At 32.4% G+C, this 27,478-nt stretch overlaps 2 protein-coding genes across 6 annotated transcripts; both read right to left on the bottom strand.

Moving 5' to 3' along the window:
• Positions 1-2,105: 2,105 nt before the first annotated feature.
• LOC105177053 (G-type lectin S-receptor-like serine/threonine-protein kinase SD2-5) lies at positions 2,106-4,964 on the bottom strand. Its single transcript, XM_020698798.2, has one exon. The coding sequence runs from the start codon at positions 4,765-4,767 to the stop codon at positions 2,239-2,241; it is 2,529 nt and encodes an 842-aa protein (XP_020554457.2). The 5' UTR covers positions 4,768-4,964; the 3' UTR covers positions 2,106-2,238.
• Positions 4,965-11,697: 6,733 nt separating this feature from the next.
• Positions 11,698-27,478, bottom strand: LOC105176831 (putative sugar phosphate/phosphate translocator At1g06470). 5 transcript variants are annotated; one of them, XM_011099756.3, is made up of 13 exons: positions 27,279-27,478; positions 26,806-27,002; positions 26,261-26,725; positions 25,500-25,666; positions 24,000-24,085; positions 22,822-22,871; positions 20,269-20,336; positions 19,574-19,674; positions 19,128-19,140; positions 16,924-17,108; positions 15,946-16,032; positions 13,846-13,940; positions 11,698-12,005 (listed from the first exon to the last, which is right to left on the bottom strand). In XM_011099756.3, exons 3-13 carry the CDS (start codon positions 26,485-26,487, stop codon positions 11,870-11,872), a joined length of 1,215 nt encoding a protein of 404 aa, XP_011098058.1. In that variant the 5' UTR covers positions 26,488-26,725; positions 26,806-27,002; positions 27,279-27,478; the 3' UTR covers positions 11,698-11,869. The 5 variants fall into 5 exon arrangements, with proteins under 5 accessions (XP_011098058.1, XP_020554413.1, XP_088733109.1 ...); XM_020698754.2 differs by having other exon boundaries at positions 26,234-26,725; positions 27,279-27,475; XM_088876983.1 differs by lacking the exon at positions 13,846-13,940 and having other exon boundaries at positions 26,234-26,725; positions 27,279-27,476.

Here is a 27,478-nt window from a genome sequence, read left to right as displayed (position 1 = left end):
TACAGAAAACCTCTTATATTAATAAAATAAGCCAAAAAAAGGCTGTATTTTTTAAAATATAGCTTATTTTCCACTTTCGTTAGTCAATGTTGACACATTAGTGTCTGAAATACAATCCCCTTTTGCCCTTATTGCATAACATTTTGGTAAAAAAATAATTTTCTCTTTTAATTTTCACAAAGTTAGAGAAACACTAAAATTTTGGGAATAGGGTTCTTTTCACCTTCACATCTTACTGCTAGGCAAAATTTCAATTGAAAATCGAGTGAAAATGAAAGAATAAAAGAATTTTTTTCTATTCACAAGTTCTCGTTTAAAGGCGATTTGGAGGCAATTCGTCGATGTTGTCAAGCTCAAAGAGAAGGAGGTGTTAGGGTATTGGTAATTTCAAAGGGTATATTATAATTTTTTAAATAATAAAAAAGTATTTATAATTATGATAAATTTGAAGAAAGTCTTTGATTCATTTAAATTTCATGGAAAGAATTGCCAACGAGATCAGAGTGGCGCAGCGGAAGCGTGGTGGGCCCATAACCCACAGGTCCCAGGATCGAAACCTGGCTCTGATAAATGAGAGTGGCTTCCCAACTGATTGTTTCTCTTTTGTGACACTCAACAACAAGAACAAGTTGTTCTTTCAAATTTCTGTATTTGGTGTCCTCCATTTTTTGCCTGCTTCATCAATACTTGAACATAATCTCACATGAACCTTCCATTTTTCTTAATTTTAAGATTCTACGTACTGACTCGATTACGATCAGCTGTATATTAATATGTGCTCTCTTAACTAATACTTTCAAACGAAAAAAATGAAATGAAAAAAAACAAGAGATGTGATGGTATTGCAATTGTATACTCTGCAATACATCAACAGTATAGAACTGTTCTTTCTCTTTTGGTAGTCGATCCTACATCTCTAGAGAACGGTAAACATGTGTAGACAATTCGTGTAGAACGCCTCTTCAATACCTACCAGATATGCATTGTATGTCGAGCATGCAGACGCACAAACGGCTCCCATAAAGAGAGAATTGAAGCATAAGGTACTTATTTAGCTACTGTATTCTAGGCAAAAAGTTCCCTACTAACAAAAAGAAACGAAATGGATTCATGTGTGTTTTAGTAGAACACTCGAGCATATGGAATTCTGAGTTGCAACTGTTAAATTTTGATTGTCATCTTGTTGCTCAGACACTTTAGATTGACAGGGGATATGATCATTGTTTCATATGACAAGGGGTTAGCGTAGAGGAACGTTGATTGTCTCTGACGATTGTGAACTGTTATAAGATTATGCTTATAACGTGCCGTGTCTAGATAGTCATAAGAGGAGCACAGACAATCTGGGAGCATCAACTTTTCCTCGTCCTTGCAAAGAAAAGTTGAGGAAGTCCTAAGATTAACAGAAAATCAAGATGATGGTAAAAGGACTGGTTTTGTTCTAGACGGAACAGGGCATCCGACAACGTGAATTATACAAACAAATTTCAAAGGGACGTTGAGCCTTGATCAAACACCTACACGTTATAAGCATAGGCGCGGATGACCAATCTGCCTAATCAGAAAAGCAGCAACCGAATTCGGACATTTCATTACACCATGGTGAGAATATCTAATTGGAAAAATGTTTCTTTTTACAGCCAAGTGAGGTAGTACGTTTCAACACAGCAAAACAAAAGAAGAAAGAGGAAGGTAAACTGTGTTCCAAAGAGCTCTGAATCTAGATTATGAAAGAGAACCTAGTCATTAGTATTATAGCAACCTTCCAATAGAAACTGGTAGGGCAGCTCAGCAGTTAAGAATACCCAGGCAAATGACAGAGTACAGAAAGGAACTTTGAAAGAAAAAACAGAAGCATATTCAATCAAGGACGTATCGAACGGTGCCTAGTTTATGTTAGGGTAGTGCCCGATGTGCCAAATCGTTGATTACCCCCTAAACTATTAAAACCTTGAAAAATTCCCATGATCTTTAATTTTTATGTTTGAAAAGTCCATTTTACCATTACCGAATATTGCTTTGTGAAAAATAAATAGATAATTTTTTTTTTAAATGTCAAAGCAAGGCAAGTAAGCAACTTATTGGATCATGCACATGGAAACAAATGAACAGCAGTAAGAAAACCGTGATCGTATTACCATAAGGAACCTTTCTTTCTGCAAACAATCCTGTTTTCTTGAAGAATCTGGCTTCGATTTTCGACAAAAACATGAAGAATTAGATCAGAGGGCGCTAAGATCACCTCGGCCCTGATAGAACTGAGGGATGTATTGGAGTATCATCTTTACTACTACCTTCCGAAGTTTTGCTAATTGGATACTGAGGAATTGAAAAGTTATTATCAATATTCATATGGACATCTTTAACACCCTCTAGAACCTTGACCACCATGGACATAGAGGGCCTATTAGCATAATCACTCTGCAGGCACCAAGCAGTGATTTGCATCATTTCCACAACTTCGGCTCCTTTCGCCTGCATATCCCCACAGCATTTATCCGTAAGGTCTAGCCATTGTCCGTTCTCGGCTTTTTTCTGGAAAAGACTTAGTAAATGTCTTTCTTCTTCTGGCCTAGATTGCTCAAAGTTCTTCCTACCACATAGAATCTCCAAAAGCACAACTCCAAAGCTATAGACATCTACTTTCTCTGTGATCACTCCGTTAATCCATTCTGGGGCCAGATAACCAGGAGTACCCCTCATGGTGGTCACAACTGCACTTTGGTCCCTACCGATGAGTTTAGCAAGTCCGAAATCAGCAATTTTAGCGTTGTAGTTCTCATCCAGAAGTATGTTTTGAGGCTTTATGTCCAAGTGAATGATCTTTTGCCTGCAATCTTCGTGGAGATAGGCCAATCCCTTCGCCATATCGAGGATAATCTGTCTCCTGTGTGTCCAATCAAGAGACGTCGTTTGGTTTCTATGGTAGATCCATCTGTCTAAAGATCCATTGCACATATACTCATAAACCAAGAGCCTGTGAGATTTCTCTGCACAAAAGCCAACTAGTCTTACCAAGTTGACATGGTGAATGCTGCCAATGGATTCAACCTCTGCCAGAAATGACTTCTTAATGTGGCCTACTCCATCAAGGCATTTCACCGCAATTATGGTGCCATCTTTCAACGAGCCTTCAAAAACAGAGCCAAATCCTCCTTCACCCAGTTTCTTATTGAAGTTGTCAGTTGCTGTCACTAATTCTTGATAAGAAAATCTGGTGGGCATTCCTGGTACGTGATCTAAATAGTCCTCCTCAATTTCTTCACTTCTTTTCTTCCTACGGTACACGAAAACTGCGGTTCCCACGGTAACTGCTGCACAAAGTACTCCTAAAGTTGATCCCAGTACAGGGCCCAAAACGCTCTCCTTCCTGTCACTCCCACCAGGGGATATTCCTGCTTCCGGTCCCGTAATAATTGGAGCAATCTCAACTTTGAGGGATACAGAAGAATTGTAGTGAGTCAGATCCTTATCATTATTCATCAACGAAAAGATCTGGGACGGCAAGTAACAGTCCCCATTAGACGAATTTGAGCCATATCTAAAGATGGCAGCTTTGCATGAACAATTCTTGAAGCAGGCCTCTTTACAGCTCTTCATGTCAGTAGTCCTAATGTCGGGCGTGAAGCTGAAGTAAGTTACGTCCTCAAGGTCCAAAAAACTGTGATTGCTGGAAACATTACAGGTGAGTGGAATTACTTCAGAACAACCAAGATCGGGCTGCCTATCATTTATCTGCCTGAAGGTTTCTCCAGTGGAGCTTGATCTCGGGCAACTGCACTGCCCGTTTGAACAAATTCCATATTCTCCACAAACCAGGGGATAATTGCACAAACCAAGATACCCTGTAAAAACATCAGCTACTTCTGTCCATTGTGTTCCCCACTCAAATACTCTGAGATGCCCGTCAGGCCCCAGTTTTATATACTGAGCTGAGGCAGCCGGAGGAAGATCTATTCTCAAATCAGGCGTACTTGGTTCCACAGAATTTACATATAACTGCAGACTTCCATTCTGATACTTAGCATAACTTGCTTCTTTATTCGTCTTGGGGCTAGCATACAATCTGTCATAGTATACCAACGGAGGATTGGCCGTCCAAGCCACCAAACCTTGGCTAGTCATCGACACCGAAAACACACCTCCTTCACTCCAGTTAGTCGCCGAAACCCCGGCTGTTAGATTCATTCCAGCAACCAACACCTGCCCTGGGACCAACGTATCAGTCGGATGATCAAAAGATTGCCAAACAACAGCATTCTTTTCATCAAACAGAACAAGATTTCCCATTTCCGTCAAATTGAGGCCTGCAACAGACTTCCCAGTAGTGTTCGTCGACCACGCCAACGTCCCATCTGCGTCTCTCAGGACTAAGGCGCCGTCAGGCGTGAGCTGCAGCGTTGCATTGATCCTGACGGGGCTGTTCCGGTTAGCAGACCAAACGACCTGCGGGAATCCTCTAGTGGGAGAAGTGATCCATCCAACGCTGTTCGTCTGGACGATGAATACCGAAAAGAGATACCTCTCGCAGGTGCCGTTGCAGTAGAACCCGCAGGCGTACTTGGGACCAAAAGTCCCTCTGAGAAGAATGGCTGTAACAGTAGAATTGTCGGCAAAGGTCACAGAATGATTTGCGGAGACACTGTTGATCCAAGAAGAGGAGAGGTTTGCGGTGGGGTAGTCGTATGGCTGGGAGCTCACACAAGATAGATAAGAGAAGGAAGCTACGGTGAAGAAGACAGTCCACCATGAGGACATTATCATCATATTTGCAAGCTCTCAGAGAGAGGATTGAAACAGAAACATGTAAATTGATTAACAGTACATACTTTTACTTTAGTGATGTATAGATTTTTCAATGAAGGTGAGAGCAAGACTTGCTCAAAGATTGATGAACTGGAGGAAAAGGGCACTCCGCGTCTGGGGCGGATGCAAGTTGACAACTGTCTGCATTGACCTTTCGATCAGCTCAATAGTAATGCTTCCGGCTTCCGGATGTTCCCTTCTCGGTAAATGAAGGAAAAAAATTGCAAGTAATTCTTATAATATCGTAAATGAATAAATTATTTTTTTATAAAAAAATAAATAATAATTTATTTATTTTTTTTAAATTAGAATAATTTATCTCTTTATATTTTTTAAAATAAAGCAATTTACATCCCTATATAAAGAGGTAAATTATTTTATTTTAAAAGGTATAGGGTAGCAAATTGTTATATTTAGGGAATAATGTGCTCATTTTCAATATTGCAGGGAAATAAATTGCTATTTACCTGTAAATTAAATCTTACGTTTTTAGTAAAATTAGAAGTGTACTTCCTATCCTTCTCAAAAAAAAAAAAAAAAAAAGTACACTTCCTTTCATTTTAAGTATGAGTTATTGCCGCGCATTTTATGTGCATGCATAATTTCTATAAAATATTTAAAATTAAATATTTTTTAAAATATATTATTTATTTTTTAATAGAAATAAAAATTACATAGAATATGTATAAGATAATATATATATATGTAAGATAAAATAGAATAAGAAAAAAGAAAAAAGATAATATATATATATATATGTCATTTTCGAATTAATTAAGACATAATTATCATTCTCAGAGCAATTAAGTAATCATCAATTGTTTTTGTCCTACAGAGATTTAAAAAATTCAGGTGTGAACTGAGAAGAGGTGGTCCCTCCATTCAGACAGCCGCGGCCCACAGCTCACTTCTTCTACGCGTTGTATTGCTGCATCCGATCTTGACCGGCTGTCCTTTCTAAGATTTCCATGTTTTTACAATTACACTTAAGGATTCTTTTTAAAATTGTGAAATTATTTGTTTTTTCTTAAAAAATTTGAAACTATACTTATACCCTCTTCAAAAAATTCTTTTTTTATACCTGATGCCCTTCCGTTACGGTTTGGTAAAATGCTAACGCTAACAAAAAAAAGATACATAAATTTTTAATTTGTCTGTCATTTAATATTTTTATATATATTTTATACTTATAAATGATTAGATATAATATATATATATGGAGTGAGGTTAACGTCATTATAATTTTCTTTTATAAGTATAAAATTACTACATGAAAATAATAAATGAAGGGTAAAATTAAAAATTTATATAATTTTTTTGTTGATTTCAGTATTTTTCCTTCAAATTGTAACGAAAGGGTGTCAGATATAAATAGTGAATTTTTAGAGGGGTATAAACATAATTTTAAAATTTCATCAAGGAAAAATATAATTTTTTATTTTAGAGGAATTTAAGTATAATTAACTCAAATATTTGTGTGGTCAAAGACAGGCCAAATTTCCTACTTCTGACCAAGCATGCACACAGCTTTTCAATAGTCTTCTGGGGTGTCTTTACATGGAAATAAATATTACTCTACTTCACCAAGTGGGGTTCATAGTAAGTGGTTTACATTTTACTTTTTCTTTTTTTTTTTTTAATATTATATGTTTCTATATTAATCTAAGATTTTATATTATTTTGAAATAGGTATTTGATGTGTATTTTGGTAATAAATATTTATTCATAAGGATAAAAAAGTAATTTTTATATTGTATAAGCCACATATTAAATACATACACGCTACCACACTACATAATTTCCAATACCACTATAAATATCCAAAATATTATTTATGGGGGAAACGATTGGACTATTTATAATCCGTCTCCCCAAAAAATACTCTCTAGATTCAACTATTCACCTGGTGTGTCATTGTGTCGAGGGCAAAATTCTTGTCCCATCCATTAATCAAAATTACAACCACGTCAATATTTTTTAGATGATTTTTGGTCGTTTTCTTGGATGTGGTGATGAAAACGTCAATTCATCATTGAAGAGTTGATTATATTTTTCACACCAATGAAACATCTTCATTTTCTAAATATATGAAAGTCCTTTTTTGTAAAATTCTTCACATTGTTGTCAATGTCGAGATACGAATATTCAAGCTAAATAATTGGACAAGATATATGGTTTCAATTCTTGCACATGCTCAACTATTTCCACGAATTGTGAATTTAGTCAATTACCCAAATTTCAATGGAAACATGCATCTCAAAGACCCAAGGAAAAGGGTACTAAAAATGGGATTAATGCAATTTATCTTCTGTGAAGAAAGAATGAAGAAAAAAAACACCTAGTTCAAACTTGGTGTTAGAAGGTACTGATTTTTCGACTATTTTAGTATATTTTTTTTTTCATGCATAATGGTAGATTACCCTTTCTTTTCTCTTCATCCCTCTAAACTCGATTTTAGTTGAAAAATATCCCAAATATCCACTCTAGCTAGCTATATTCTAGAAACACAAAACAATACAAGCATGTGATGAAGCAAACTTGTCGGATATCTATCTCTAGAAAAATAAGCCTAGAAATAATTCCTAACGAATTATTACATAACTGATAATGTGTTTGGAAAACCCTCAAGTACAAACACTTTTCTAATAATAAAAGATCACATATCTATACAAACTAATAGCAGATCTACATAGTAAAATAAAGCAGTTAAAGGATCGAACAGATCAATAGTAAACAAGGATCAGAAAACTAAATTTGAAGATTGGAACCCAAAAGGCCACAAAGGTCAGCAACCTAATCACTCAGTTGCTTGAGAACCCAAGAGCCACAGAGGGTTGCTACTAAGGTTTTTACACTTAGCCACAAAGGCCAGGCCAACCACGGCCACAAAGGCACAAGATCAACCAAAAGACCAAAGAGGCTTATGCCATAAAAGGCTTTTATCTCAAGACCACAAAAGCAGTGCCACAAAGGCTTCTGATACATAAGGTTTTTCAGAAAGGGGGGAAGAAGAAGACTGTAGAAGCTTTTCCCATATGAAGGCCATAGGCCAAAACCAATATTTAAAGTAACATGCCAATAAATGGTCGGAGTAAAAGATCGAGGAAGAAGGTGGTGGGAGAAATACCAAACATCAGAGAGTGGGAGGGAAGGGAGGGGAGAGAGAAACGAGAGACTTTGGAAGAAGGGTTAGTGTTTGACTGAGAGAGATAAGGAGTCAGATAAAATAGGATCAAACTGGGTAATGAAGTAGGTCGGGCAAATGGGTTGGGTCGAGAAAGGGCCTAAGCAATTGTAGACTAGGCCAAGCAGCTAGGGTTCAAGTCCAGCATTCAGGAGGAATGGGCTGGGCCAATTGTGGATTTGGGCCACAAGTCTTTTACAAAACTATTGACTTGTAGTATCCTTTAACACCACAATGTAGCTGCAACGTGAAAGCAGAAATGCAAATGGATTTAAAATTCGTATGAAAACCTTTAAATGGTTAGTCATATTATGATTCTAGATTTCACACATGCAACTTTTTTCACTCGGTAGAGGAAGTAAATTGGAGCTTCAGTTCAACGTTCTTGCAGCTTTGTTTTGGACACTTGTTTTGCCGGAGTAAAGCGCATCTTGGTTGTTGATGTTTTTTCTTGGCTTTGTTACATTCACTACTAAAAAATAGGGCATTCGCTTCAGTCAAGCCATAGTAGATGCTCTTATATATGCCTCTATTGCTATAAAAATGATTGTAGCTATTTCTGAAACCTATGCCTTTATCGCTAATTTTGGCCATGGATACAAACTCAGAATTTTCAGCTTTATAATTAGTGAAAAGTACTTTAAAAGAACTTAAGTGAAAAGTACAACCTGAATCAATCAATCATTCATTTATCTTAAGGGGAGACTGAACAACATTCTCATCACATACCATAAACACTTCACCAGAATTTTCTTCAGTGACAACATTAACATCTTCTTTATTATTGTTATTATTATTCCTATTTTTTCCTTTTGGTTTCCTAAAGTCTTTTATATAGTGACATTTTCCCCAAATTATAGCACCTTCTTTCTTTGGCTTTTTCATCTCTATTTCTGTAATCCCTGACTCTAGACTTAGACTTACTCCTACTTCTGCTTCTACTCCTGCCTCTGCTATATTTTCTGTATTTGAAATCTAAATTTCAGTTTTTAGAACATAGTTTACTTCATTTTGATTTTAACTAGGTTTATTTGTTTTAAGGTACATTTTCTTACTTTTAAGACCATTAATAATTGTATCTAAATTCTCATTATCCCTACCATATTTTATAGCTGCTTTTACATTATTATATAGCATATAATAAAATAATTGGTGAATAATCATCTATATATTTATCAGCAGTTAGTTTTATATCAATTAATTTTGTAAAGTAATCTAAAATTTTCTCAATATTTTTAGACAAATCTAATTTATAATGAAAAAAAAATTCAAGCAGAAACAATTTACTAGTGAAGGAGGTTTCAGTATAGAGTTCCTCTAATTTATTACATAATTTTTTTTGCGAAATCTTGCTTTTCTACTTTTCTTAGAACACTATCAGACAGATTTATAACTATAGAAGAATAGGCATATTCATCATTTTCAAGTTTCTTTTCTTTAGAAACATTTTCAGTATATCTACCATCAATAGCTTTGAAAACCTTTTGTTGAATTAAAATGCCTTTGATTTTTGTTGCCATATAGAAAAATCAAACATACCATCAAAAGGTTGCAAACTATAACTGGCCATATTACAATAATAGAAGCAGAAAAAATATAACAAAAATAAAACATCCAAGAGATATTAACAAAGTAAATAATATGAGTATTTGATACTTTACTTTTTTAAGAAGGTTTTTGAACATTCCCATAACATATGGGGGTCCATGTATTTTTTTCCATATATATATATTGTACATGTAAAATTATTAATATATATTTTTATAAAGTAACTATATATTTATTATACAAAATAAATTAAATCTGAGCCACACATTTACATCAAATAAAATATGGGCAGTAGATTTGTTATGTTGAATCTAAATCGTTGAATTAATTTGATAAATCTAGACCATTGATTTTGTATTTACTTAAATATTGACTGTTGATTTATATTAGTTATATACAGAGGTTGATTGATAAGGTTATTTTTGTCAGTTTATATGCAAAAATGAGCAATACACACACAATGGGCGTGTGTGCCACAAATCTAATTATAGGGGTATTTTTCCTATATATTTTTATCACAAGGGGATTTTTTGCCATTTATTTTTTCACACAGGAATTTTTTGAATATTAAAAATTTCACAGGGAGTAAATACATTTAATCCTTTTTTGAAGTTATAGGATCAAAAGTAAATGCGATAAGTGGAAAGATCCTAAGTTACGGAATGAAAAATAATATTCGGTCTGAACTAGTAATAGGCTAATCACCAAAATTCTACAATCGGTGACTTCATAAATTAGTATGTATGGCAATATGGATGGAAACCCATGGTTCCAACCCCACCCACCTACCTTTGGGTTGGGTTGGGTTTAAACTTTTCTAATATGGATTCAATATGATTTTGTTTAAATAAATTTAAATAATGGGTCATATATGGATTTTAATGGGTCCTAAATGGGTTCTTTATGTTTAATTTTCTATTCATTTTATTACAAGTAATTTTAGTAATATAATAGGATTGATGAAATATATTAGTATAAATTATAATTATGAGTTCACTATGGGTCCTATATGAGTTGGTGATGGATTTGAAGTGGATTGATGATGGGTTCTATATGGATTGGTGATGGATTTTAAATAGATTGGTGATGAATATGAGTTGATGACGGGTCTTAAGTCTATCAGAATTGATTTAATTATACTATATAATACTACTACTTTTACATTTCTAACTTTTCTCATTTTTATGAGAAACAAAGTTTTTAAAATTTATTTAGTAAATTATTATGTTTTAAACTAATGATAAACAAATTAAAAAAATGTGAAGAATTTTATAAAATAACTTACAATTCATCTGTAACCATTTAAAATTCTTTTTTCTTAATAAACTGACAGTATACAATTATATTATAAATTTTAATGAATATATAAAACATCAATATCTAATAACACTACAGAAATGCAACATTTACTATGGTTAAATCCAAAATAACGATAGCAAATAGTTATTGGCCATTGCCATGCAATGGTTGTTGGCCTTGGTATTTACAAGGCGGCTAAAACATTTGCTATGGCTCGTGGCAAATATTTTTACTATGGCTCTTAGCTATAGCAAATAACTTTTTCATGGTAGAAAATCTATATTTTCGCATCGATTTTATTTAACCATGATCAATAAAAATTATTTACCACGATTTAGTCCATAGCTATTAAAATTGTAGCCAAAAGTAATTCTTTTTCTAGTGTAATAATTTATACTGAACTAACATGTACTGTTATTATTGCGCTTGAAAATTCACAATTTAGAAAAAATGATGGAGAAATTAATTGCACAACTATTCATCGCATGATTTGTTTAAAAAAATGCAGTGTTTTTTAATACTTTAGAAGCAATTTATTTTATATTTTACAAATGAATCTTTAATATAACCTGATTACTTTTCATAAACAATGAATAAATCAAATTCAATCGTATTATATTATATTACAAGTTGTATTAAAAATATTGTCATCTTATTATTATTTATCTGAAACTTTAAATTTTGTATATATTAAATATAAAAAAATGAGTACCATCGACCCAACACGACTCATTTGCAAGCCAACCCATTTTTAACCCGTTAATTCAGATCCATTTAAAATCCAACCTATATTGAACCCAGCTCATTTGGACCCGACTCGACCCGCCTATTGCCACTATAAATTAGCATTCCAACAAAAATAATCCCAAAATTGAAGATATATAAAATGCTGGCACAAATGACAATCATCTTCAAGAATGCTTGCTGATGCAGAATTGAATATAAACAAGAAACATCAGAGTATAGTATTTGGAAGAAATGAAACATAAACCTAATGCATGATATGAAAACATAAGAGGCTTGTTCACAATTTCATCTGTCAAATGCAAAATTCAGTTTTGAGTGGCTGCCTTCTTCCACATCTATCTCCTCAAGGGCAACATACTTTGGTGTTGCAGCACCTGTTGGTGATACAAACATTTTCTTGCCTTTCTGCAACTTCTGATATCTAGTAAAAAAAAGGGTTCAAATAGTTAACTTCAGATTCATTCCGAAAGACGATATTAATCGTGGGTTTAATGTAATTCATCTTCATGTGATATTGTAAATGAGCAAATAATTCCCATACGAAAAAATAATAGCAATCCCCCCCCCCCCCCCCTTGTGTTTTTTAAAATGAAGCAATGTACCCCTTTGTCTAAAAAGGTAAATTGCTCTATTATGAAAAAATACAGAGGGGGTAAATTGTTGTATTTTTAAAAATACAAAGAGGTAAATTATAGGAGGGTACTTTACTCATTTACAATATTATAAAAGAGTTGCTTGTATTTTTCTCTATTAATTGCTACAAAAAAATAATTTGTGTATTCAAATGAGTCAAGAAATCTATTGTGAGGATTTTTTCTCTACCCTAAAAGCACACATTATGATTGAAGGTAGAAATTGTAGGAAGAAATGTCAACTTCTAATATGCTCTACGTTAAAGCGTCGGAAAAACTGTAATTTTAGTCCTGTAATTTGAAGTTAGCATTTTTAGCTCTGTTTGAATGATTAGTCATGTAATTCTATAATTTTGACAATTTTAATTCTTTTTCGGCCAATTTGGCTAGAAAATACAATTTTAGTAAATAAATTCATGCAGGATCAAAAATACCAACTTTCCAAAATTATAGGACTAAAAATACCAACACCCTCTAAATTTATAGAGCTATAATTGCAATTTAATAACGTACAAGTCACATGCAATTTTTCGACCAAATGAAAAAAAAATTATTAAATTTTTAAAATTACAGAAGTAAATTACGAAAATCAATTTATGCATGACCAAAAATATCACCCCTAAATTAGAGCACTAAAATTACATTCTTTTCCTTAAAGTGTACTATTAAATCATCAAATTAATAGCTTTGTAAAAATGGAACACTAGTGGAAAGCAAGATTCAAATGGGATTGTCAATATTTCTATACCTTTTGCTTTCCAAAAACCACACTTTCATCTAATGTCTAATCTCATCACATCTATTTTCATCTACTCACAGACATATACAATCAACATGTTATTTGCCATAATGCTAAAATAGGAAGCTCCACTACAATTTGTCTTGCTTTTATTACATACATAATGGAGTTAACGTCCCCCATGTAATATTGAAAATGAGTAAGTTATCTTTTTATTAAGAAAAAATAGTAAATTATTCCTTATAAAAAAAATAGTAATTTACCCCCATATGTTTCTTTATCTAGGGAGGTAAATTGCTTTATTTTAAAAAATACAGGAGGTAAATTACTGCATTGTAAAAAATAAAGGGGTTAAATTGCTAATTTTTTTATAGGGTGATAATTTGCTCATTTATAATATCACTGGGATTGCTTGCATTTTTCCCCATACTATAATATTGAAATTGGCAACATGTATATCACTCAACATTTGATCAAACAATGCAAATAACATTTTAAATTTGAAAAATTAATAAAAATATTGTATTAATTATAAGAAATTATTGCTACATTCAAAGCATTGAATGTCCTTTGATGCTTAGGACTGGGATAGGAATTATGAAACTTAAAGTGTTGGTTAAAAGAGATGGAGATTTGATACTTGGGTAAATTGCAAATTACTTTTGTATATTATTCGAAATATTCACACAAGTTTTTGTGAAAAATAAAATATTAATTTATTCCTCTATATTTTTTTAAAATGGAGCGGAGTGCCCTCCTGGTGAGGGAGGTAATTTGTTTTTTTTTAAAAATATAAGAAAGTAAAATGATATTTTATTTTTTACAGCGACTTATGCAAACATTTTGAATAATACACAGACGTAATTTGTAATTTACCCTTTGATACTTACTTGTACCAGTTAAATAAACTGACGCCAATCATAATAGTAACAAGGCCTAAGCCTTTCAGCCAGGTGAACTCATCATGGAAATAAAAGACAGCAACCTAAAATAAAAATATTAAAGCATCAATGATCAATTCAAAAAATGCGAAAAATACATGCAACCCCTTGTGACATTGTAAATGAGCAAATTATATTTTTATTAAAAAAAAATAGTAATTTACTTCTCTATACTTTTAAAATACAGCAATTTATCCCCCTGTGTTTTTTAAAATGAAGCAATTTACCTCATTAGACAGAAAGGTAAATTGCTTCACTTTAGAGAGCACAGGGATATAAAATACTAATATTTTTATTATTAAAAAATAATTTGCTCATTTACAATATCACAGTAGTTCAAGAAAGGGCTTCCAACACTATCGTTTGAAAATAGGACAAGACTGAAACTGTTATGACCAAGTCAACAGAAACCCTAATTGACATGCTATTAATCAGAGTCATACATATGTTTTAACTCTTAATCTTATTACCATCCATTTTTTTATCCTTTATTTCTTCTTACACGTCCAGTTAATTTGTGTTTTTTTAGCATTAATTATACTTAGACCCCCTACAAATGCAAATTTAGACTTTCTCTAAAAAAAATTCTAAAAATGTAAAACTATACTTTCCTCCAAAAAATTTTGAAATTATACTTACATCCCCTCCGAAAATTCACTGTTTGTACCTGAACCTCTTTTGTTGAATTTGGACGAAAATGCTGACATTAGCAAACATAATTGCATAAATTTCTAATGGGTAAGTACTATATTTGGTCCCTTAAATTTTCATTTAGAATCACTTTAGTCCCACAAATTTATTTCTTGACTTTTGCATCCTTAAACTTTACTTTTTTATCTCAATTTGGTTCCTCTAATAATTTTTCGGTGAAAATGTGGCCAGATTTGGACTCTTTGGAGGGTATAAAGGTGAATAAGTTTGATTTTTATCATTTTAGTCCATTAAGTTTATAAAATTATCAAATTAATCCTTTTTTACATGAAAAAAAAATAACTTTTTTATCTCCTTTTATGTTGATAAGAGTAATATATTGCTTAACTTAAAATAAACAGTTTCTTTTTTTTAGCAGTTAAAAAAACCAAAATTATGAATAATATTTATAAAACTTATCTAATACAAAAATATAATAAAAAATCAATGTCAGTAAATTTTTATTTAAGAGATAGAGATAAGTTTAATAACATTGTTAAGATTTAATTTTAATAGACATAGATTAAAAAACCGACTTAGATTTTATTATTATACTTTTAGATTAGATAAGTTTTATAAAATTTATTTATAATTTTGATTTTTTGTCACTTTAAAAAAAAAAAAAACAAAAGACTATTTTATTTTTAAGTTAAGCAATATGTTAATATTATGTTCACAAGAGTTTAGAGATTTTATTTTCCATAAAATATAATTACATCGTAATCACCATATGAAATATAAAAATGATGCCCTTTCTAATAAAAAATGACTAATTTAATAATTTTAAAATTTTAAGGAACTAAAGTGATAAAATCAAACTTAAATTAATTATTTTACCCTCCAAAAAGTTAAACTCCAGCCACATTTTCACTGAAAAATAGTCAGAGGGACCAAACTGAGACAAAAATTAAAATTTAGGGAGGTTAAAGTCAAGAAATGAACTTTAGGGATTAAAGTGATTTTAAAAGAAAATTTAAAGGACCAAAATATAACATTTACCCGTTTCTTATTTTACCCCTTATTTAACGTTTTCATATAATAATTTTGTAGTTATGAAGGAAACAATATGATGATGTTAACCTCACTCCATATATATATACAAATATTATATTTATCTCTTTATAAATAAAAAAAAATATGTTAAGTTTTTCTATTTTGGGACCATTCAAAATATTCTGTAAAGCAGAGAACTAAATATGTCGAGTTTTTTCAATTTTAAAACCATTTTAGAAATTTCGTAAAGCAAATGACTAATATTGTTGAACCTCTTATTCTATGAGACCATATATAATGCGTAATTTTATCGTAGCAAGTTCGTAATTTTAATGTAATTGTAGTAAAAAGTATTTGGTGTCATACCAAAATAGTTACAGCTTCCTTGACAACGCCCGCTATTGTTACTGTTACTGCACTAGTCACTGAGACCAGAATATATTCAGTTAATACCTACAACAAGACCAACAATTGAAGCTTTTCTTAGAAAATAATGAATCCCAAAGATTGGAGTTGGCAAAACATAGAGAAGTTGAAGTTTAGGGAAAAGTATTATTGTAATTCGCTAAGTATGTCTAATTTTAATTTTAGTTCGATAACTATGTTCATCTTTGTTTAGGTTCAGTGACTTACGAAATTGCTTACTTTTAGCCCTCTGGCAGATTTTCGGACAAGTTTATTCCTATGCAACTTTTGAAAGGCAGTTTTAGTTCATATGCACTCATAGGGGTAAAATTGTCCGAAAATATGCCAAAGAACTAAAAGTAAGCAATTTCGTAAGTTACTGGACCTAAACAAAAATGGATATAGTTATCGGACTAAAATTAAAATTAGATATACTTAGCGGACTAAAATAATACTTCTCCCTTGAAGTTTATGATTGAATTTAATTTCTATCATCATTTTGTTCTTTTACTTTAGAGATGCCGATATGTAGCATATTAAAAACATGCATGCGCATTTCACGGTGACTTTTCAAAATTGGGGCTACTATTCATATTGGCTCATTTTTGTCCGCACTTTTGTTCTTAATCTTTTTAGGGTAGTATTTTGGTGTTGCATCTTTTTAATTTTCTCGACTTCAGTCATTTTTCCTCTCGGAGTTCACGCCACTCACTAGTATGAAAGTGAACTTTGGAGAAAAATGGACAGAAATCACGAAAATTAAAAAAATGTAAAACCAAAATACTATCCTGAAAAAGTTAAAGGACTTAAAAACGCCAAATTATTTAAGTTATGGGACCAAACAACGCATTTAACCCTATTCCATCTTAAAGTCTTTTCATGAATTAAATGATCACATTGCACAAATATGAAACAATGAAATCAGGAATGTTTTTTTACCATGACAAAAGCCAGAGTTCCACCAAAGAACATGAGTGAACAACTTCTTGCGATATTCCATGAGGTGTCGAAGTAATTGCTGGTTTTGAAGTCATGCCATGGATCCAATAACAACGAAAGTAGAGCAGTTGCAATTGCCATAAGCGGAGTCACGTAGCTCATCAAAGTTAGAGGGTTTTTGAAACCTTCAACAAAAAAGTCATTTAATTAGATATTATCGGAAAATGCTACACGGCCGTTAAGTACATGGAATCGAAGTGCCACATTTTAAAAGTTATGGGATCAAAAGTGAGAATTCTATGATTAATGGAACGAAAAGTGTAAAGGCCCTAATGACCGTGTGTCATTTTTCGTTAAAATATTCAAAGGAAAGATGTCCTGAGACCAAAAGTGTTAATTTCTAAAAATTTTGGGACCAAAAGTGATAATTTCGTAATCAATGAACCAAAAAAAATTTTAAGTTATGCGACAAATTAGTCCAGGAGGGGTATTGACTATGGTTCACCATAGACATGGACTGAGTGATGTGTCGGTATAATGGTTGTCGTGTTTAATTGCATCAATTTTACTTCTTTAGTCAAAAAGCATCGAAGTTTTCTGTTAAATGGATTTTACTATTCAAAAAATAATTCACGTTGTTTATGAAACAAGAATCTTTCCTTCAAACAAAATGGCCTTTTTCTACTAGAATTCTTTTCATCCATCGTTGTCCCTCCACACTGCAAAAGATGGGAGTGGTTACGGGATTTTTACTTTTAATTTTTAATTTATAAAAAAATAGCACTTTTGGTTCCATAGATATTTAACAAAAAACACATATTATCGTTAAGTGTATATGATCAAAAGTATTATATTTTGAAAGTTATGAGACCAAAACTGGTAATTCCATAACTAATTAAACCTAAAAACATAAAGGCTGTAATGGACACGTGCTAAGCAAGTGATATTTTTCATTAAATATCGAACAGAAAGGTGCTATGGGACCAAAAGTGCTACTTTTTAAAAATTACAAGATCAAAAATAAAAATTCCCTAACCAATAAAACAAAATATAGAAAGGCCAAAATTAAGGAAGAAAAAGTCTTATACAAATATTTTTGTAATCAATTGGCCACATAAGATTTCATTTCATGTCCGATTGATCGGAAAATTGTAATTTTAATCATGTAAATATGGGTTGACAATTTTAATTTTATACAAAATCAATTTTGGCAATTTTATCATGTAACTTCGAAAATTTCCCATATTGAGGACAAAAATGATCGAAAAAGTGCACACAATTAAGCTGGTCACGTGCATGTCACATGCAATTTTGTTGGCTATATTTGCAAATTTCGATCATTTTTACACGCAATATGAACAATTTTTAAAATTACAAGATCAAATTGCCAAAATAAATATGTATAAAATTGCCACTAAATTCAACAGAATTGACATCATAATTAAATGTTGTGTCAACCTTTTTCCTGGCTACTTAATATATATTCCTTGAAAATGCCGACTAACAATTATACTTTTTTCTTTTCAAATTCAATGTAATTGAGCTAACAATTGTTGCACAGCTGTAGTTAATTAACCGTTACATAGCTGTAATTAATAAAAATTCCTCATAATGTTTTACTTTCTTTAAATATTCTTTTATGCTCAAGTTGGAAGGATTCTTTTCATTCACTATACAAATATGAAAAGTTCACTATGAACTACTTCTTGTTCCGGTTATGACAGTCCATAGTTGCTTATTTATTGTTCCTTAAGGGTGTTAAGCTAGTTTTGTGAAATATTGTCGACATTTTTGGGGGTTATTTATAATTTTTTAAAAAGTAGGGGTGATTTATGTAAGTGATTTGAAACTTTTGGTGGGTTTAATGTTTGAAAAGATATAGATGGTAAATAGTCCATAAATAACTCAGGAGGTAGCTGTAACTTTTCCTAAAATAAAATGAGAGAAAATAGGAAGGTAATGAGAAATTGATATGCATAATTTTTTCAAGATAAGTTGAGAAATTTGATAACCAAGATATCTTCTAATTTCAACAAAAATGAAAAACTTGCTTTCAACAACATATGGAGTCGAGGGGAATTCTAGTCCCGACTCGGCTCGATCAAACTTGAATCAATCATATGGTAAGTGTGATATATTTATTGTGTGATTGGTGTACAGTTTAACAAAAATAAACAATCATATAGAAAGTGTGATACACTTACCATACACTTCTTTCTTCATTTGGTTTGGTATCAGCACACACCACACCAATCAATGAAAGCCGAAACCCAAGAACAAAGACAATTTAGGACATTCGGCAAGAAAAAATAATAAGCACAAAAGCAATTTCACAAACCAAAATTATGAGTTTCGATATATAAAAGATCGGGAAAAATGCAAGCAACCCATGTGGTATTATAAATGAGCAAATTATTCATCTGTGATTTTTTTTAGCAATTTATCCCCTGTATTTCTTAAAATCCAGCAATTTACCTCCCGTTACTTTTTAAAAATGAAGCAATTTATTTCTCTGTCTAGGAAGGTAAATTGCTTTATTTTAAAAACACAGAGGCGTAAATTGCAATTTTTTTTAATAAAAAAATAATTTACTCAGTTATAATATCGATCACTGAAGAATAAATTGCATCCAACTCATAAAAGATCATACCTGGAGAAGAATCTGTGTCATCGTCCATCGGAACCCCGACATGACAGAAGCAAGCATAACAAATATGAAACCCCAAAATTCAAATTTTGTCTCCTTTGCCACTATATCATGTGGAAGTATATATCAGACCAAACAAAATGTAAGAAACTCAATTTGGCTGAGATTAATCTGACTATAGGGATTAATTAATACGCTTCAATATATTTTTGTCCTCTGATTTTGATATTTTTATCTTTTTAAGACAGCAAAAAATTCCTATAATTTTTTAGTATTTCGTAATTTTGGTCCTTTCGATTCTGGATTTTGCAAAAGTCACATGAATAAATCACGTGTGCTTCACGTGGTTCATTTAAATTGGGACTTCTGTTCTGATGAGTTAAGTTTTGCCAACATGGATGAAGAATTTTATAAAAAAACGACGTGGTAGATGATTTATTTTGATAGTTTTTTTGAAAAATCTGCCACCAGAAGGATCAAAATTACGAAACGTAAAAAAGTTTATTTCGACAAAAATGGCAGAATCGGGAAGGGCACATAATTTATTTCGACAGCTTTTGCAAAATTTGACATCAGAAGGACCAAAATTGCAAAATATCAAAAAAATACTAGATTATATTGTACCCAAACAAACTAAAGAATAAAAATATTAAAATATCAAAATTTACCGAATTAAAAATATATTTACAATTACTTACCTGTTAATAGTATCCCAAAGGAAATGATTAAGATGATGCCAAGCAGCTTAGCACTTGGAGATTCCAATCTTTACGAAACATTGTTTGGGTCAGAAGCTAGGTTAAAAAATTAAAAGATATATACATATACAGCTAAATAATAACAAAAGGGATCAAATGTATTTTTTGCCCCGTAATTTAGGTTATTTGCTGTTTCTGGTTCTTTAATTTTCAAGAACCTTTTAAAATTAGGGCTACTTAACCTATTGGCTCATTTTGCAAGTGTTTTTGTCCTTTAACTTTCTGGAGTAGTGTTTTGGTCCTACTTCTTTTTAATTTTCACGATTTCAGCCTTCTCACTTGTGGAGGTGAACTCCAGCTGAAAAAATGAATGAACTCCGGCTCAAAATCAAGATTAAATTCTTTTCATAAAAAGCAACAAGAGGCCAAAATCGTACGATTTGAATTATCTTGTAAGGCAAAATTGCAAAATTAATCCCGTAAGTATAGAGGGTGGCAAAATTGGGATCATAACTATACGACTGGCAATTTTAGTCATGTAAGTATTCATTTTTTGGCAAATTTGGTCCTTCCGACATAAATTGCCCAAAAATGTGGTGGAAAGATTTGAGGCTTAGGGTTTCGACGTCCACATGCGTAACTTAAACACCTAGCAGCTTGCGTGGCTAATGACGTGGCTTAAGCGGGAAAAGAGGCCCTCTTCCCGCTTATTTTCACCCTTATGCAAGCAAAGCTCTTTCTCTCTCATATTTTTGCTGCAAATGAAGTTGCAGGTGAAGGAAAACAGTGAAAATATCTTCATTATCGTCAGGCAATTACTCACATTAGGCTGACACTGAGAATCATTGGGTTCAAACAAGAATGGGTGATGATCATTCTTGTGGTGAAGAAAATTAAGAAACCCAGCCTCGGCCATGGAAACTATTTTTACAAAGAGGTGAAACAATACGCATAGTAAACCAGAAGCTGCAGGAAAATCTTGAAAGAAGAGTACGCTTGGGCGATTGGGTGAGTGGGGTTTCGTCTAATTGATAGAAATTTGTGAAGAAGGGACGCCAAATTCACAGGCTTGCTAAAGAGAATTTTTCAGGAATACTCATGAAATATGTTAGAAATCAAAGAATTTCAAGGAGTGAAGAAAGTGGAATAGTTCTGTAATTCAACTCTCGAATCCATTAATGCAAAATTTGGATATAAGAAATGCTGGAAAGAAATAATGGTGGATGGTGCATGGGGTTATTTGCAGAAGCTCGTCGAGCTGGATGTTGAAGAAAAAGGGGAGTCTTTGTTTGGCCTTTAAGTCCAGTTGGCCTCTTTTTCCGCCTAAGCCATGTTATTAGCCACATCATTAGCCATGCAAGCTGCTAGGTGTTTAAGTTGCGCACGTGGACATCGGAACCCTAAGCCCCAAATCTCTTCGCCGTGGTTTTGGGCCATTTTGAACGGAACTAAAATTGCCAAAAAATCAATACTTGCAGAACTAAAATTGTCAGTCCTGTAGTTACGGTCCCAATTTTGTCACCCTCTATACTTACGGGACTAATTTTGCCTATCTTGTAATTAATAGATTATTGTTACGCTGTAACTAACCCCTACTTTTATTATAAAGGGGGCCTTTGAGAGGAGCAATTGAAAGAAGAGAAATTTTTAGTTCGTGACATTTGAAGTGTGTTTAGATCACGAGCCCCTATCTATTTCCCATCACTTCATTCATCAGTATTTAGGAACTGTGTTTACAAACTCAACCATAATAGACCAACTCTACTCTAACTCTGGACCTCATGTAAGCAAAAGCTAGAGTTAGTACCCTTTATGCAAGGGGATATGTTCACGTTCTACACAAATTGATTTTTGCAATTTAGTTATGTAATTTTAAAATTTTTATTAGTCCTTTTACGATCAGGCTGATTGAAAAATTGCATATGACTTGCACATAACCCAATTAAATTATAAGTTTAGTCCTGTAACTTAGGGGTTGACATTTTTGGTCCTACAAGAGTTGATCTACGGGATTAAAATTGCAATTTAGTTGGGTTAGGCGCAAGTCAAATCAATTTTCAGGTCAAATTTACAGAAAAATGACTAAAATTGCAGGACTAAATTACGAAAATTAATTTGTGCATAAAATACCATTGCCGAAATTACAGAACTAAAATTGTATTTTCCAGGTCTGTATAAAAGGACATCATGAAATTTGGCTTTCCTCTCAGTTTCTTTCATGCCTCACCAACCATACATGTATGCATTTCAATTTAGTGCAAAATAAGATAAGACTGTTGCATTTCAATATATAATTTAGGATAAATTACAATTCGCTTTCTTGAAATTTGTCTTAATTATAAATACTTTTCGTTATTTAAAAAATCACAAATACCCTCTCTGAAATTACGAGTACACCTAACAAATACCTCTCTATAATGAGTTGTTACAAAGAAGTATTTGTAATTTCGAGAGAAGAGTTATTTATAATTTTTCAAACAACGAGAAAATATTTACAATTATGTCAAATTTTAGGGAGTTCATTGTAATTAAACGAGTTATGTGGATAAATACCTGAAAGCAAAGGCAAAAAGAAGGAGAAATATTGGTGATGTTGATTTGCACTGCAACAAAAAGTAAAATAGAATTAGTTATTTAAAAACCTCTTTCTTTTACCAGATAAAACAAAGGATCCAATGCAATAACCCACAGCTTCTTTTAGGTTGAGTTTGTATCGAAGGATTTGAAATTGTTTCAAATTTTTATAATAAATTTTTTATATATGTTTGAATAATTCTAAATGTAAAAAATTTCAATTTTTTTTATTTTAATTTTGAACTAAGTTATGATAAATATGGATAGATTTCAAATTCTTTTTAAATGAAGTCATTTGAAATCCTTGGTTCAAATCCAAATTCATCAGTCCAAATACAATCTTAAGAGACTTAAGCCAGACAACGAACCTATTGGTGTTTCTCTATGTTCTTCAGTCCGCCAATATATGCAACATAAGTTGAATACAAAAAAAAAAAAAAAAGAAAGAAAAATGCACATATATTTTTGGTTCTGTAACTTTGCCCATTTGGCGTTCTCGTGCTTTAACTTTGTAGGGTAGCATTCTGGTTCTCTATCGTTTTAATTTCGCAATTTCAATTCTTCTTTTCAATGAAGTTCGCCCTTCTCGCCGTAAAAATGCATGTGCATATCACTTAACATTTTACAGTTGGGGCTACTGTTCCTATTAACTCATTTTTCCAGCATTTTTGTCCTTCAACTTTCTGAAAAATCATTTTCGTTATATATCTTTGGGAAAAAAGCAAGCAACCCCCTTGTGATATTGAGCAAATTATCCCCTTATAAAAAATAAATAGCGATTTACCTTCATATATTTTTTAAAATACAACAATTTACCTCCTCATATTTTTTAAAATGAAATAATTTACCTCTCTGTATAAGGAAGTCAATTGCTTCGTTTTAAAAAGTACAGGAGGATAAATTGCTATATTTTTTTTCATAGGGGGGTAATATGTTCACTTTCAATATCATAGGAGGGTAAATTGCTATTCACCCTATATCTTTTTAATTTTTACAATTTCAGTCATCTTCACACCACAGTTCAGCCGTCTCGCCGACAAAGGTGAACCCCAACAAAAAACTCACATGAAACTAAAATTCTCACAAGTAACACATATAATCCAACAAAACTAATCATAAATTATTATGCAAGCTTTGAACAAAGAAGAATTACCAACCATAGTGGCAAATGTAACGGAGATGAAGACCAGAGAAGCATTGCTTAGATTAACATCCATTGCGGTGCTGAGAGCCGTCGGTACAACTGTGAAAGGCAAAGGCCATCTGTAGCATTAGTCGTTAGAGATGTTAATGATACAAGCAAATTCATTTCAGTAGGGACAATGAACATGCAATACAAATGCATTTTTCCAAGTAAAAATCCCCAGTCCTCAGGTGCTAGCAGAAATGCAAGCCCAGAAATTTGCTTCTATGCTGGCAGAATTTGACCAACGGAATTAAAAAAGTACATGCAGGGCAGATAGCGAACCCCGGTGACTCAACGGACCAGAATCACGAAAAATTTAAAAGGTGTAGAACTTATTTGCTACTCAAGAAAGATAGAGGGATTAAAACGCTGAAATATAGGACGAAAATTGCATTTAAGCCTTTACTGTTAACTATATTCAAAGAAACTAACCTACAAAAATGGAAAATTCTTGCCTGAAAATATGATAGAACTGAACTAATCACAGAACCAGCGTATCACACTTGTTATGTGATTCGTCACTTTCTTTGAATTGTAGAGTAATTATACGACAAGCATATTGAACTTATCATATAATTAGTTCAGATTTGACCCAACTGAATCCAAATTAGAATTTCCCACTACATAGGCGCTATCGTACTTTTTCATTTTGTCTTCACTGACAGCTAAATCCAATACTTTGGCAGGATAATGAGAAAACAAAGAGCCGTTATGTATCTCCTTTTTGTACGTTTTCAAAGGTGGATTTGATAGACAAAAGTATTGAGAATTTGTATCATAAAATTAATGAGAATTCTCAAAAGATTAAATTCGTTTTTAGTACCACAATTGTTGTAAATGTCGCTTTTGGTACCATAACACAAAACACGTCTTTTTGGTCCTAATTTTAATTTAAAAATTAATTCATTAGTTAATAAAAAAATTATCTAATACTTTTACTCAAAAAATAAATTTTACTTTTTATAGTTTGTACTCAAATATTAATATATTTTTAGATTAAATAATAATTTAATTTCAAAAATAGTAAACTAGATCCTAGAAATTATCTGAAATAAAAATAATCATAATTTTAGAACTATTTATTATATATATTAAAATAAACTTTTCCTAACATTTTTATTTTTTTAAAAAAAAAAAAAAGTTCTTATAGTTTGTGGAGAAAGTTGGTCAAAATATATTTTTTTTCTTATAATGGTACAGAAAAAGAAGTACCATTAAAGAAGACCTTTGAAATAAAAAATTACGTGAACCAATAAGAGTTAACAGCTGTTAACGGCCATGTAACGCACATGGTCTTCGCCGTTAACTTGGGACCGAAAAGACGTATTTTTATGTTTTATGGTACTAAAAACGAAACTCGTAACAACTATGGTACCAAAAATAAAAATGACCAACGGGATTAAAAAAAAAAATTGCCCTCAAAATTACTAGCAAAAAATGTAGTGAAAGAGGCATAAATCTTCTTCTATACCTTTGGCAAAATAATCCCTCCAAGACATAAACGAGGAGTGAAATCTGTCGGGCCAAAACCACGTAATGGCATTTGACAAAGTAGCTTGCATGGAAAAATGGAAGGCGTTCATCAACAGAGGAGCAGGGAATTTCCCCATGTCATCCCCTAACAAGGTCTTGTTATAACTGATCCACCAAACATATTGTAGTTAAAAGGGCATTCAATAGAAATAATACGTGAAAAATATCAGTAACTTTCTCGTGATATTATAAATGAGCAAATTATCTCTTTATTAAAAAAATAAAAACAAATAATTTATCCCATGTGTTTTTAAAATGAAGCAATTTACCTTACCTCCTTCGACATGGAGGTAAATTACTTTATTTCAAAAAATATAAAGGGTAAATTGCTCATTTGCAATAAGGAAAAAATGCAATTTACCCCCATATAAGAAATAAAAAAAAAATATCCTTATGAAAAATAAAATAATAAATCACTCTATGCGCTTTGAAAAATGAAGCAAATTACCCCCTATCTAAATCATTGATAGGGGGGTAATTTGTTTCGTTTTTTGAAACACATGGGGTAATTTGCTAACAAGAAGTATTTGCTCACTTAACATATCACAAGGGGTTAAATTGCATTTAACCCATTTGGGTTTGCAATATCATATGAACGTAAATTATATTAAACCCAAAATAATACACTTACTGCGTAATTAACAACACCAAGAAGAGAATGAATGCACTCACAACGTTAGACATGTACTGAATGTGTACCAGAGTAGTATCAGGAACAACGTTTTCAGCACGTAAACGATTGAAACAAGGCTGTCTGAATCTCTCTTAGACGGGCTTCGATGATTAAGGACAATGCTGTCGCCTGTGTATCTTTTATCAATCATGTGATCTTTCCGGACATCAATAGGTAAGTACCTATCTTTCTGATTTCTCAAACCAGCAACCATATGTATGTCATGATCCGCATCACGACCAAGCTCATCCATCTTATATCTCCTCAAAATTATTTGGAACCAAAATCGCTAAAATTCCATCTTCTCACGACCCTTGTCGCTGAACCCAATGCAACTCAACATCAACGTTTTCTTGAAATAACGCGTCTCCCATTGACCGATCAAGCTGAGCACTGGCTTCTACCCTCATTACGCTAGCCCGTCAACCTAGGATCCCCAACGTATTCCTAATTCCCAATCTCATCTACCATTCGAATGCCACTGCATGAACCTAAGACGAAAGAATTGTTAAACGACAATCTCGTTTAGGTTTAACCTGTTCCTAACACATGGTCCACATACAAACCCTACCTGTGAAACCAAAATGGGTGGAAATGAGATTTGAACACAACACCTCTGGTCTGATCCGACTCTAATACGATGTTAAACAACCACTTTATCTAAAAATCTCGACACAAATGGTACGATGATCAAATTAAGTGAAGAAAGAAACAATTAATCTGAATCAGCTCCGAGAATTTGCAGTTGCTGCGATCTAAACTATATAACTGCACAAAAAATTCCAACATTTTTAGCACACGTCATGTGAAACATATGCCCTTCAAACTTCACTTATTGAATAGACAAAGCAATTCTTGGATTTGAATATAAGACAAAGCACATAGGAAACCATGTAATAAAGACGACAAAGGACGACTTTCAAATATTAATCAATAAATTTAAATTGGATCAAAGCTGCAGAAACAGAGATCAAGAAAGCGTACAGGCAGTGAATGTTTGAGTGAAAATTAATAACTGAAAAAGGGGGAGATCTCGAAACTTACCAGTGATGTTAAATTTTCTGTATGTTTTGCAGAATGTTTTGGATCTTTGTGTTTTGTTGTGCTTAGGTGTTTGGAGTGGTGTGGTCAGAAGATGAATCTGGTCGTTGGAACAGTTGGATGTGTTTTTGTATCATTGATTCAAATCCACCAAACTGAATTGAATAACTTTAATTTCAGTTTGTTTAATTTTACAGAAAATT

Source organism: Sesamum indicum, linkage group LG13 (genome assembly GCF_026168435.1).
Source record: "Sesamum indicum cultivar Baizhima isolate 11 linkage group LG13, ASM2616843v1, whole genome shotgun sequence".
Classification (NCBI taxonomy): domain Eukaryota; kingdom Viridiplantae; phylum Streptophyta; class Magnoliopsida; order Lamiales; family Pedaliaceae; genus Sesamum; species Sesamum indicum.
Note: the sequence above shows the minus strand (reverse complement) of the source record. Positions and strands in the feature narration are given on the sequence as shown.

What these genes read in the sequence shown, in the direction of transcription:
- LOC105177053 (XM_020698798.2), bottom strand. Translation starts at nt 4,767, where the DNA reads ATGATGATAATGTCCTCATGGTGGACTGTCTTCTTCACCGTAGCTTCC.
- LOC105176831 (XM_020698754.2), bottom strand. Translation starts at nt 26,487, where the DNA reads ATGGATGAGCTTGGTCGTGATGCGGATCATGACATACATATGGTTGCT. An exon ending in CTTTGGGATACTATTAACAG is followed by an intron (nt 19,675 to 20,268) that starts GTAAGTAATTGT and finishes CACATGATATAG; the next exon opens with TGGCAAAGGAGACAAAATTT. An exon ending in GAACTCTGGCTTTTGTCATG is followed by an intron (nt 16,033 to 16,923) that starts GTAAAAAAACAT and finishes GTCTTGTTGTAG; the next exon opens with GTATTAACTGAATATATTCT.